Source organism: Papio anubis, chromosome 8 (genome assembly GCF_008728515.1).
Source record: "Papio anubis isolate 15944 chromosome 8, Panubis1.0, whole genome shotgun sequence".
NCBI lineage: Eukaryota > Metazoa > Chordata > Mammalia > Primates > Cercopithecidae > Papio > Papio anubis.
The window spans coordinates 30,933,324-30,947,770 of NC_044983.1; the positions used below are offsets into that span (position 1 = coordinate 30,933,324).

Below are 14,447 nucleotides of genomic sequence, written 5' to 3' on the forward strand. Positions count from 1 at the left end.
CTCAGACTGGTAAAACCCATGTCTCAAAGATGTTTCCCATAGTTTATTCATCCCTCTTCCATGTCGTTTTCATTTGGATGCATTTGTTTAACAAATGTCTGCTGTGTGCCAGGCATGCTGTAGGTACTGGGGATATAGCAGTGGAGGCAGACACAAGTGCATGGCCTTATGGAGCTGACGTTCTGGTGTTGAGTTTATCACATTTTTGATAAGAAAACACAGATAATACTGGAAGACTGCCACTTGCCCCTCGTCCTTGGCACTTATTTCCAGTGGAGTCCTTCATCCCAAAGAGCTCAGACACATACACACACAAAAACTAGGAAATGGATATGTCATTGAGACTCTGAATTCAAAAGGCTTATGAGAACATGAGCAAAGCGTTATCTTTCTATCCTGTTTTATGTGCTAAAATATTATTTTTCACTGTTCAACTCCATCCTATTTCCCTATTTAAAATATACATATTGGCAGGCATGGTGGCTCACAACTGTAATACCAGCACTTTGGGAGGCTGAGGTAGGAGGATTGCTGAGGCCAGGAGTTTGAGACTATGGTGAGTTATGATTGCACCATTGCACTCCAGCCTGGGTGAGAGAGTGAGACCCTGCCTCTACAAAGTAGTAATAATAATAATAATAATAATAATAATAATAATTTAAAAATAAGTTAGCCAGGCATGGTGGCATGCACCTGTAGTCTCAGCTACTTGAGAGGCTAAGGTGGGAGAGTTGCTTGAGCCCAGGACATCAAGGCTGCAGTGACTAGGATTGCACCATTGCACTCCAGCCTGGGAGACAGAGTGAAAACCTGACTCTAAATATATACATATATATGCATATACATATGTAAATTAATATTAATATAAGTTCAGAGTTCAAAGTTAATAATTGCCTGAGATTCAATGCCACATTGCCTATTGATACTTTCTAGAAGAAAGGGCAACCTACACTTAACAGTCTCATTTTTCCTTGAGTTGAAATTCACACAGCAAAATTAACCATTTGAGAGTCACAACTCAGTTGCATTTATTGCAGTGTTGCACAACCACCCCTTCCATCTAGTTCCAAAACTTCTCCAGTGGAATTTTAAAAGAAGAGCAACTTGTAAAATGACCAATAAACTATGTTTGTAGAAAACTAATAATTTTACTTATGGGGAGTGAGAAATTAATAGATTCTCCCAAAGTAAAGCAAACTCACTATAACTATCATATGCAATTAAAATATCTTTCCATATGAAATTCTCACATCTTCATCTTTGAGATCATTTACTGTATCTTCAGTTACAAAGGATCTAAACTCATAAAGAACAAAATGTACCAGAGTAAATTGCTCATCGTGTTACAGAATGAGAACACAGAGCACAGTCAATATCAAGCACTTGATACAGCATCTCACAAAGTAATGCTTAAAATTAAGTCAAATTGTCTGCTCTGAGAACATTTTCACTGGGTAAGAATAATCAGTCTTGACTCACCTTTAAAGTGGGCAGAAAAGACATGCCCAGTAAGGTAAAATAAGTTCCATTCATCTCACCCATTTTGCATCATAAATAATGTAGAAGAACATCAAACAGCACATGGATTTGGTTTGCTCTCAGAGAACTTTTCTGTTTAGCTGGGGAGAGAGGAATGACAAGAAAAAATAGTTAAATATTAGCATATTCCAAACTTTCCCTCCACTGATAGGATCTGTGGTAGTTGAGTTTTGCTAGACCGGGCTAAATTAATTCAAGGCATATTTTGGAACAATCAGAGAAAATTTGATAAGGAAGTATCTGAATAGGCCATTAAAAGACTTGAAAAAATGGAGGAGAGTATAGAGGGTATGAATAAAGCCTGCTGATCTATTAGAGACCCCATAATCTGTGTAATGCAATCCCAATTAAAAGTAAAACCAAACCAAATGTATGTATTGAATGGATAGCCCAGCTGTATCAGACAATCAAATACTGATAATCTTTGCCGTCAAAGAAATTGCATTCTTCAGCCCTGTATACATGATGTAATTAAATGATGACACATGACTGTGAATGTGCCCCAATAAATGTTTCAGTTAAGAAATACTGGGTCTATGATTTGGAAAAATGGGAAGGGCTCTGTCAAGGAGCTAAGACCTAGCTGAGGGCATGTTTTTTGGATAGGTGGAGGAAGCTGACAGATCCATTGGTGTACTTTATCCTCCAAAGAAGCTGCAGGGTTTTAAAGTTAACTTTAGGGCCTGGCGCTTTCTTATGAAAATTATGATTTCATAATTCCTCAGCAAATAAATAAATGCCATTTGTATGTAGGGATCTCCCCAAATGAAACAACTGCTGCCATCATTTTTATTTTATGTTAGATACCGTGAAGTAAATTCTACTCTTTTGCCAGCCGTAAAATTTAGGAGCAAGGATAAAGTTTTTCAGTGATAGTATTTTTAGATTTCAGAGAGATAATATTTTAGAGTTATATCGCCAAGATACAGGAAAAAAGTCAAAGAGAAAATAAATGAGTAATAAGGTCAAAAGCAAAATGATATTTATCATTCTGTTTCATCTGTTGGAGCTACCGTACATTCTTCTGATGATAAAGTAAATAAAAGTAAAGCAGAATGACTAGCTTGAATTCATAGACTAACTTGAATTGAAGTAGCAGAGAAATTCTAGTATTTTTTTATTTGATGATATTACAGGATTTTTTTTCTTGAAGCCAACTTAGAAGGAAGCTGAAATATTATGAAAGTGGATCAGAAACATAAGTAGATTTTACTTTATTCTGCCAAATCCCATTCTATATTACCGTCTCTCTTCTTGATCCAGGTTGGTGTACTAGCATTTACTTTCTTATCCTCTGTAGCAGATTAATTGTGGCTGCAAATTCTTTGCCACTTTCTCCCTCAAAATGTATTTCCTCTGTCCTTGAGTCTGGGCTGGCACGGTGACTTCTTAACCAGTAGGATGCAGGGGAAATAGTTTGTTCTGCTTTCAGGCACAGACTTTTAAGAGTACTGGCAGCTTGTGTTTTCTTCCTCTTGGGGTGCTTTCTCTCACAACCTGGCCACCATACTGTGGGAAGCTCAAGCCACAAGGAGAGGCCACAGGTTGCTGCACCATTTCACAGTGCCGGCTGGCATCTAGCAGCAGCTGCCAGTCATCATGTATGGGAGCCATTTTGAATGTTTTCACCTAGTTGCACCTCACCTGCAGCACCAGCTGACGTCAAATGGAGCAGAGAAACCACTCAGCTGAACCCAGTAAACCTACAGAATAAAATGGCGGTTGCTGTAAGCTATTTCCGGGCGGTTTGTTTCACAGCAATACATAACTGAAATCGCTTCTCAAAGGAAGTCCTGGAATGAGACCATGGAAGAGCTCATTTGATTTAAATGATAAATAGATAGTATTTAAATGGTCCATGCTTAATTCTTATAATTTCTAAAAATTATTAGGCAAAATTTTAGAAGTCTTATTTTGAAAACTAGATCCTTTTAAGTTTGTTTACAAATTATATTAAGGTAATAATTCCTATTTCATAGTTATCTATTCTGGTTTTCATAGTCTCTTCTTGAAGAGATATGTAATCAATAATATAATCAAATGCACCCTTTTGATAAAAAAACAAAATCAGTATTTTTCAGCAGAAATAGAATGAATCAGAACGTGTTCAAATTTTGGCCACATAGCTATATGTCCATGGCAAAATTACCTAAGCTACCTGGGCCAATGAAATATTTTTTAAAAAATTTTAAGATTAGTATGGACTGTATGGGATTAGTGAAGATCAGAAACAATGTGTATTATGAACCTAGCAGAGTGCTTGTTGCCTGGGTGGAACTCAATAAAGGTAGCTTTTGTTATTGTGAGGGAGATGGTGTAAAAGGTTTAAAAAGGTAGTAAAAAATTGTCTAGTTTATTTTTCTAAGAGGACATGGAAATGGAGTATTCCTGGGCTTTACTGGGGTGGAGCTTAAAGGGTTAAAATGCTATATCCTTGCAGTTTTTCCTACAAACATACATGTTTTATCCAAAGGAAATTCTGACCTCTAACCCCATTCACACTTTCCTTTCTCACTCTTTTATTGCTGTAGAGGATTTGATGACGGGAGAAAGGCAACTTCTGGGTCCTAGTCCCAAGGGTAGAACTAATGGAGAATTCCTTTTATTCTTCACCTCCCATCCTTCTCCATTTCCCCATTTACATTCATTTTCCAATTTGGTGGAAAAAAACAATTTTATAGGAAGCTGGCTGTCTGCAGACTAATCTTAGCACCAAGGTGCCACAGGGTTTATGGAATGCCTTTCTGGGGGCAAAACAGACACATCCCAAAGTCTGGTTTATGTAGTCCAAGGGAAAGAGTACTTGTGGCAGTCCACAGGATTCTCTCTCTGATGTGTTGTCCTAGTCTTTGTATAAAATGTTGGTTTTCTCTATAAGTATTGGGTATTTTCAGTGTAACAGCTAGAGCTATGCCCAGTAACTTTTTTTTTTTTCTTCCCTGCTGAATATGTTTGTTCTTAATGGTTGAGGTAAGGTGAATAATTGCTCTTGGTGTAAGTTAAAGACCACTTTTCTAAACTATGGGTTATCATGCTTGGTATTTTCTCCTATCTGCCTGACTTGGGGCCACCTGAACCCCATTTTGGTCTTTGAAATTTAGCTGACCTTGGCCTTGGATGAAATGCTAGTGTACTGAGTATAATATTTTTGGTTTAGGTCAAAATTGAGGAATTCAGTGCCATATATTTCAACTGGGTACTTTTTGAAGAAATTATAAATTACCGTAGTTTAGCATAAACACCGCTGATATTGTTTCTGAATATTTACATGAATATTGATCATTGAGATCTTACTATCTTTCAATATGAATGCTTTAAGTGCTTCAGTAGACATTTTCTACACTGTGAAATTGTATGTCCATTGCTAGAATCTTTGTAAGAGAGCTCTCACCGCTTTAAAGTCAAATAAACCTAGAAAATAAGCATAGGAATTATTTTTAAACACCATTTACTGGTATATAAATGCAGATTATAGAGAGATGAACTTAAGGATAACTCATGTTGCCCATAAAGTTGTCATAGTCATGGTTACAATTATGCAAATTGGCACAGGCTTTTGTTGTTGTTATAGTACTGCAAACACAGTTTAAGATGTTAAGACCCTTTAAATCATTTATAATTATGGACTAATTTCATCTTGAAGGAAAAAGTGATAATATTCTTATCTCCTGTCATTTGAAGCTGAAACGTACCTCAAAGCAGTGGAGATTGTGCCCTACAAAATACAACATGCTTAAAGCAGATTTTCTCAGGACTTGAGTTCTAAATTTCACTGCTTTAGGGACTCATATGATGGCTATGTAGTATAGATTTAGAGAGAGTTTTAAAGACTCCTGTTGACATAGGTAAACAGAATGGTTCCTTGGAAACCGTTTAGATGTCCAGTCACAGTAAGTGTGCATTACAGGTTCAGATGCATATTGTGTGAAGTGACATGGAGCAGAGTGCTTGGAGAAGCCTGTGGTCTCTATTATGAACAGTGCTTTCTTCTAGTGTTTTAATGACTGTTGTTTTAAAAGAAAAAAAAATCAGCATTGAAACTATCTGGAAGGTAAAGCTCCTGAAACCTAACCCAAAAGGCATGCTCTCATCGAAAACTCTTCTTAGTACTTGCAGTGCGGTGATAGCTGAGGACATGTGGTATATATTACAGTGCCAGGGAATTCAGACCTCTGCAGTGTGGAGTCACCATGAAAGGCTAATCTAAAAATGAAGTGGTAGCTTTGCTCGCATGCTTCCTATTAGCTTGACATTAGTCTAGTCTTCTTTGGGTGAGATAGAAGAAATGGAAATTCAAAGGGGACCACAGCAGGGGATATATGGGCTGCCAACCCCTCCCCTAGCACTCCCTCCAGCCTGTACTCAGCATTTCTCTCTGGGCATGACAAAGTCTTACAGAGTCATTGCAAAAAGGGCTAAAGGCAGAGCTGTCCATGGTTAGGAAAAAAACGTTCAAACTGTTGGTCGGAAATCAGGTAATAACAGTCCTCTTAGTGAACAAAACTTATTAGAGGGCTAGGGAAGGAATGCTATCTCTCAGCAGCAGGCAGGAAGAAATTGCTGTTGAAAAGCTTACCTCTCTGGGGAGGAATCAGATAGCAGACTTCGCCAAGCCTCAGGTCCAACCCATAAGGTCCCACCTACACCCCCCCACCCCCCTCCCCATCCCAGCTTTGTTAGATTGCTAGCATCGATCGCTGGCTTTTTCTGACCCAACAGTGGGTGAAGGAAAGAGACTGAAAGCCGGCAAGGTGGGGGTAGAAGAAGACTGGGACAGCTTTTGTAGAGAAAGAAAGAAAAAGGAGGAAAACGGGTGGGGGCCATGGGGACTAGGCTTAACTGATGCCTGCATGCCTCTTTTTGATTTGATGGCCTTTATTCCTTCTAATTGGATAAAATAGGAAGTCACTGGCAGTCCTGTGTGGCTGGGGATACTGATTTTACTCAGACCAGCCTGCAGCTCTAGAGTGTGGATAGAGAGTGGGGAGTGGGGGTTGGGAGAGTGGGAGGAAAGAGAGAGAGGAGAGAGAGAGGACGGGCTTGGATGAAGAAGGGAAAGAAAGAGAGAGACTGAAGCAGAGAAGAGCCGCAGAGGAAGAAAGTGAATGAGCACTCAAGAAGGACAAAGAGGAGTAGTCGGGGGTGGGGTGGAGGCAGGGCGGGGAAGGGAGTGACCGCCCCTCCTGGCTGCACTCTTGCCTCCGGAGCCCTCTGATCCTGTTTGCAGTGATGCTCCGAGGGCAGGCACCTGCTGCTCTGTAATGATTCAGCCCCTTTCAGCCGTCGTCGCGTTAACACAACAGGATGCTGTTGCTATTGTCACTACTGCCTCTCCTGCCGCCGCCGCTGCTGCCGCCGCCGCCACCGCCGCTGGTCCTCCTTCTGCTTTTACTTCTCCTGCATGACAGTTGTTTTCTTCATCTGAGCAGACACCAGCTTCAGATGCTCGAGGTGAGAAACATGCCTTTCAGTTTGGGCTACTGGTTTACTTAATTAACCAGCCAGCAGCTCTGTCGATCTATTTTGGTCCCTGTCCTCTTGACGAGCCCGGGATGGTTTGGAGTAACGTTTAAAAGAACTAGAAAAGTGGCCCAGAAACAGCAGTTTAAAGAATTATAACGATATACTCTGATTTTGTAGTTGCTAGGAGCTTTTCTTTCCCCCTTGCATCTTCCTGAACTCTTCTTGATTTTGATAATGGCCTTGGACTTGGACGATTTATCGATTTCCCCCTGTAAGATGCTGTATCATTTGGTTGGGGGGGCCTCTGCGTGGTAATGGACCATGAGAGCGGCCAGGCCTTCTTCTGGAGGTGAGCCGATGGAGATTTATTCCCCAGACATGTCTGAGGTCGCCGCCGAGAGGTCCTCTAGCCCCTCCACTCAGCTGAGTGCAGACCCATCTCTTGATGGGCTTCCGGCAGCAGAAGACATGCCAGAGCCCCAGACTGAAGATGGGAGAACCCCTGGACTCGTGGGCCTGGCCGTACCCTGCTGTGTGTGCCTAGAAGCTGAGCGCCTGAGAGGCTGCCTCAACTCAGAGAAAATCTGCATTGTCCCCATCCTGGCTTGCCTGGTCAGCCTCTGCCTCTGCATTGCCGGCCTCAAGTGGGTATTCGTGGACAAGATCTTTGAGTATGACTCTCCTACTCACCTTGACCCTGGGGGATTAGGCCAGGACCCTATTATTTCTCTGGACCCAACTGCTGCCTCAGCTGTGTGGGTGTCGTCTGAGGCATATACTTCACCTGTCTCTAGGGCTCAATCTGAAAGCAAGGTTCAAGTTACAGTGCAAGGTGACAAGGCTGTTGTCTCCTTTGAACCATCAGCGGCACCGACACCGAAGAATCGTATTTTTGCCTTTTCTTTCTTGCCGTCCACTGCACCATCCTTCCCTTCACCCACCCGGAACCCTGAGGTGAGAACGCCCAAGTCAGCAACTCAGCCACAAACAACAGAAACTAATCTCCAAACTGCTCCTAAACTTTGTAAGTAGAGAGAGAGAGAGAGAGAGAGATGATGATGATGATGATGATGATGATGATGATGATGATGATGATGGTGATGATGATGATGAAGAAGAAGAAAGGAAAGGGGTGGGTTTGAGGTCCCCAAAGGATGTTTCCCTTTCTTCTTGCATTTTAGTTGCCTGGTTTTGTTTAAGCAAAGCATGTGTTTGAGACACTTGGGCTGGCATTGAAGGGCTGAGTAAAATGATCTTGCAAACTCCGGGTCTGAACCAGTGTTGTGACAGCAGCTCTCTCTAGCCACATTGTTCAGTCTGGTACCGGGAATGCAAAACTTCAGCATCTGCAAGTCATGCTTGAATTTAAGTTAAATTCAATTTATTTCTAATACATTTTAAAATTGAAACATCAGGCCATCTTTTCATGTTTTATAGAAATGTGACCTTCATATACCAGTATTATTTTGTGTCTTTCTCTTCCCCATCATAGATTTCCTGTCACCTTTCTGTTACCCTCTACCTCTCAGCAACCCCAAGCTGCTTGTTGTCTTTCTCTCCCTTCTTCCTGTTCTCTAACCACCTCTCCCTACTTTTGTATCTTAATTGGTTCTTTCTGAGATTGCAGCAAGTCTTAAGACATTTACGGTGCTCGCCTCTCACTAGCTTGAGATGACTACTGTCCTGCCCAGACTGTACTTTCAGTTAGTGAGCACTTAGTAACGGCAGCTTTATTTTGTCTAGGACACAGTAGGATTCTGCATGAAGGATTTGCCCAAATTAGTTTTGTCTTCTATAATCAAATGTTTAAATAGCTTCCTTGGCAGTCATTAAAAAGTACAAGATCCATTAGTGAGGTACATCTTTTTTTTTTTTTTTTTTTTTTTTTTTTCTTTTTAAGGCATGTGTCATCTTAGTCTGGCAGATTGCAGCAGCCCAGTTTAATAACCTGTGATGTGAAGAGAGCCCACGCTCTTAAAAACAATACATTTCTGTTTGCATTTGCATTGGGTAACTGCAATAGCTTTAGAGTGGAAAGTTGACAAGAATGAAAGCATGACTGTTCTAAACATCAATATAGAAGGGAGGAGTTTTCTATAGCCTTTTAAAAATGTTTCTAGTTTATTTTTGTTGTCTCTATCTCCTATCACTTTTTACCATGAGGTATATTTACTTAGTAGGAAAGTACAAGATCAGAAAATTTGGTTCTTAATAACTTACATGAAAGCTCTTAGTGTTAAAAGAGAGTTGACAATTTCTCTGACGAAATACCTCTTTTGTTTTTCCTCTGGACAGTAATGAAGAATAAAGAGTACCTTTTCCAGACATCACGTTCAATGTGAAGTAGTGCAGCATGCTATAGAAACACAGAAAAACTTGATTTGTGCTTGTAACTCTTGATCATTTCACACACACCAGATTCAATGGCAAAGATTTAAAGAAAAAAAAAAGAGTCTTGTTTTCTAGGTGCAATTAGGGAAAACCTCCTTCATGCAGACACTGCTTTGTATCTTTATCAAATCCCTGAAGCATCATTAAAGGTCTGACAGACATCACCGCCTTTGCTGCCTCTTCCCACCTGGCAAAGTGACCGGGAAATAATACCCAGATGAAATGACATGCTATAAAAAGCAAGTACAGATCCTGCAAAGAGAAGTGAAATTCACCAGGAGAACAAGGTTACTTGATCATTTTAAACTTAAGTCTTTAATTGAAATCTGCTTAAACAGGTTTCATTGTCCAGAGAAACAAAAAAAACGCCCTTTGAAAAACACTTCAACCAAATTCTATAGTTTTGTCATCTGAGGAAATCAAGAAAAGAAACATCTAGCACATTTTCCTGATCTAAGACCATGTCAGAAAGTATGTTGTAAAGTTTTGATAAATTATTTTGTAAAGTAAATTTTTCTACTAAGTGTTTTAGTAGATTACATATTCCTTATCAGTTTTTTTTTTTCCAAGCCAGGGCATTGATATTGTGGCATCTGCAATAAATGGGAAAGATTTACTGCTGCCTAAAAGCATCATTGTGGCCAGTTTGACCAGATGCACAGCTGCAACGTTTTGAAGCGCATCGGAGATAAGCCTAGAGAAGCAGTCTGGGAAGTAGTTGTCTCCTGAAAAGTTAGGGGTAGACAGTTAGTTGGCTAACACTTTAAAACCTGTAGGGAGACTCTGTTAATTTTTTGGACTTGTCCCTTAAAAAAAAAAAAAATCAAGTATTGTATTCTAAAAATTGTGAGCCTACTTTTTGTGGGGCGGGGGGCCGGAGGGGTATTGGTTGGGGGGAGTAGTGTTTGAAAGGGATTGGTCCAGGCAGCTTTGTTTCTAGAGACTTGTAAGTGGTTGTTTTTGTTGTTGTTTAAAAAGGTTGTAACCATTAATTAATGGAAAGGGGAAAAAAAAAGCTTACAAAGGGATTGTATTTTTCAACTAAGAAAGTATTGTTTAGTCGCAAAAAGAACTGGGACGTTCCTTTTACCGTGCATGTTTTTGACATAAACTAAGCTGTCATGGCTTATATTTGAAAATGACATTATCGTATGTGAAACATGCTCTTCAGTGGTTTTAGGACTTTATTCTCCCTTTTCCTTTTTTTTTTTTTTTTCTGTCTCAGCATATTCAGCACATTATGCACAGAGCTGTAGCCTTCAAGGTCATAGACTGTTGAGGGCTAATTGATTCTTCTTTATCCTGGAGCCTGAGAGAGTAGAAGAGAGACAATCCCAGTAATTGTGTCTGCAGCGTTGCTCCCCAAACCAATCTACCTACTAGTATTAAAGTTTTCTTTTATAAATACTGGAATTACTCCCTCACTGACTCTTGTCAAATTACAACATTCTTTGTCTTTGTTATAATATAAGGCAAAATATGACATTTTAAATTGCCTTAAGGTATAGTGGCTATGTCGGATTTTCTAAAATGGGTATTTCTTTCATAAAGTAATATTTCATATTTTCATGATATTAATCTATGCATTCATGTAGGTCTTAAGAAGTCCAGTGAAGAATTGGAATGAAAGTATATAATTATATATTTTTTATTCTAAAGTATTTCTAACTATAGTTAATGGTTTCCCACTACCACAATGATTATATTGTCATGATACTAATTAAGTTTTTACTTCTCAGTGGGTTATGTAATACTTGCACTATTCATTTGTTTTCTTTGCCTGGGCTTTAAAATTTTTCCTACCCTGACTGTTGGGAGATTGCAAACTTAGATTATTATAAAAAGAGCTGATTAATTAAATTGTAACCAGGAAATAGTGGTACCATCTTGAAAGAAAATGTTTTCTGGATGTGAGATCCTCCCTGCTTGACAACAGATTCTTGGATGCAAGAATGTGTTGGTATTTTCATCTTGGGCCAACTTTGTTTTGCTTTGTCCTAAGTCTTATTATGGGATTGTGTGACAAACCATTGTTACCGCATGACAATAAGAATCAGTCACCATTTGCAAAAGATCAACATGATGAATTGGATATACCATAGGATTTATTTCCTTCTATTTAAAAATGCCATTCATTTAAATTCTAATGGATCCTTCTAGTTCTTGGCAACTATATTTGTAGGTATTTCAGAACAGTGATTTCAAATAACTTTTCCCCACTTTAATAGTTGCCAATTACAGCCTAAAATATTAAAAACTGGAAGAGACTGAAAGATTTTCTATTGGAACTGAATAATTTTATAAATTTACTGGTGAAGAAACCCAGGCTCAGAAATGCCTAGTGAAATTCTTTTATTAAAATATACTAAACTCTGAAAAATGTGGCAAAATCCAAACTTTTAGATTGTCTCTGTCTCTGAGAATTTAAACACACACACACACTCTCTCTCTCTCTCTCTCTCTCTCTACTGTTTTCTTCTCTCATCATATCCTTATTGTAGAGAGTTGGAGCTAGAGACTAACATAGCATCAGACTGAGAATTAGGGAAGTACTTAAAGTGGGAACACTGTTTAGGCGTGTGTTTAGTGCATATCACTAAAACTAAATTTTCTTCTCACCTTCCTGTTTTGCTCTTATTGAATTTTCAGTCATGGTGGTCTTTTCCCTTTTTATTTGATCATCCATACAGTGTTCAGCTTGCTTCTGAAAACAGCATGGGTTGCCTAGGGTGAGTTCTTCCCTCATATATCGAAGATTGCTCTATGGCTCACTTCTTTTCTTTTTTATTTATTTATTTATTTATTTATTTATTTATTTATTATTATTATTATACTTTAAGTTCTAGGGTACATGTGTATAACGTGCAGGTTTGTTACATATGTATACTTGTGCCATGTTGCTGTGCTGCACCCATCAACTCGTCAGCACCCATCAACTCGTCATTTACATCAGGTATAACTCCCAGTGCAATCCCTCCCCCCTCCCCCCGCCATGATAGGCCCCGGTGTGTGATGTCCCCCTTCCCGAGTCCAAGTGATCTCATTGTTCAGTTCCCACCTATGAGTGAGAACATGCGGTGTTTGGTTTTCTGTTCTTGTGATAGTTTGCTGAGAATGATGGTTTCCAGCTGCATCCATGTCCCTACAAAGGACACAAACTCATCCTTTTTTATGGCTACATAGTATTCCATGGTGTATATGTGCCACATTTTCTTAATCCAGTCTGTCACTGATGGACATTTGGGTTGATTCCAAGTCTTTGCTATTGTGAATAGTGCTGCAATAAACATACGTGTGCATGTGTCTTTATAGCAGCATGATTTATAATCCTTTGGGTATATACCCAGTAATGGGATGGCTGGGTCATATGGTACATCTAGTTCTAGATCCTTGAGGAATCGCCATACTGTTTTCCATAATGGTTGAACTAGTTTACAATCCCACCAACAGTGTAAAAGTGTTCCTATTTCTCCACATCCTCTCCAGCACCTGTTGTTTCCTGACTTTTTAATGATTGCCATTCTAACTGGTGTGAGATGGTATCTCATTTCTTCATAGCCCATTTTGTTTTCTCCTCTCTATTCCTTTGTGATACCCAACTCAGTCTTCTCCCCTTTCCTTCCTACCTTCCCAATTACATATTGACTCGTTTTTATTTTTGTAATTATGCCATTTTGGCTTTATGGATCAATATTTCATTGCATCATATCAAAATAATTTAAACTGTCTTTATTTAAACTTTAACCTTATTTATTGCATTTTAATGCTGAATGGTACTTTCATATATTATAAACATACAAAAAAAATCTCTAGCCAGTGACCAATATACCAGTTTCTTAATGGCATAATTAAATCAAATTTTAACCTTCTTGATCTTTTCATCTTTTTTTCTTTAGTGTGCTTGATTGATTCCAGTTTTTCTGTTTTTGGACATCAGCATTTCTGTACTCCCAGAAAATGATGTTCCAAACCATCCATCTGTGTTCTTTCTCCTTCCCTCTTCCTTTTAACAACTCTTCATAGTATCCTTTTAAAGCATGAAGGACGAGATATTTTATAGATTGAAAAACCAAAGCATAAAAAGTTATGACTTGTTTAGATGCCCCTGAGAACCAGGAATATAACTTGTCCACAGAGTTCATTGAACATTCTACTACAACATAAACTACATTCCATCTACTTTTATGCTCATGTTTCTACTTTTATTACTTTTGCTCTACATCAATGCTTTGTTTTTCTTCTGTTATTTCCTCTTTGTTTTGTTTTGTTTTTTCATTCAGTGAATGTATGCTAAGTGCCTACTCTGTGCCAGACTCTGTTCTAGACCGGTTATATGGCAGTGGAAAATAGTACAGTACCTGCCCTCAGGGAGCTTATGTTCTAGTGAATTTTAAGAATCTAATTGCATAATGCAATTTGAGATATTTCTTGCTTTCTTATACATATACCCGCTTAATTCAGCATTTCTTCTTCTTTACCATCATGTGATTCACCTTTTGACTTCCACTTCTGTCTTTTCTTAATATGTTTCTCTTCTCCATTTACCGAATACTGAACACTTGCCCAGCAATGTCCTTTAAATGACAGCAATCCCACCTCTGCTACCAACAGGCTGAGTAGCCAGGGGTGATCTACCATATGGCACTATTTAATCAAACCATTGGAGTAGGGAGAAAAGTTTGATCTATCTGGCCCTTTAGGAGCATCCTCTTAAGATGAAAAATACATACATAATTCTTCTAGCATGTACATAAAGATTCTAAGATTATTTTCAGATTCTAGAGAGTTGGTAGCTGTAAATATTTTTGTGTCTATATTTTGGTCATATTTTTATGTGTTGTTTTGGCTTGCAGAACATCCAGAGTATTAAAATATTCCCAAGGTTGTTCATTTCACTGTACAGACAAAGACTAGAATCTGCCATTAAGTTGTTTAGTTCTTTTTTTTTTTTTTTTTTTGAGACGGAGTCTCGCTCTGTCGCCCAGGCTGGAGCTTGCAGTGAGCCGAGATCTCAGCTCACTGCAAGCTCCGCCTCCCAGGTTTACGCCATTCTC

At 38.9% G+C, this 14,447-nt stretch overlaps 1 protein-coding gene across 11 annotated transcripts in view; it reads left to right on the forward strand.

The window, feature by feature from the left end:
- The window catches only part of NRG1 (neuregulin 1), a 219,668-nt gene that overhangs the window by 90,133 nt on the left and 115,088 nt on the right, over positions 1-14,447 (forward strand). For 5 of the 11 annotated variants that reach the window (XM_009212843.4, XM_009212842.4, XM_009212844.4 and 2 more), the window contains exon 1: positions 799-8,026. The exons of the other annotated variants lie outside the window; for them this stretch is intronic. In XM_009212843.4, the coding sequence (XP_009211107.1) occupies positions 7,324-8,026 (703 nt within the window). In that variant the 5' untranslated portion in view covers positions 799-7,323. Of the gene's footprint in view, positions 1-798; positions 8,027-14,447 lie in introns of those variants that run through there. 11 annotated transcript variants of the gene reach the window in all.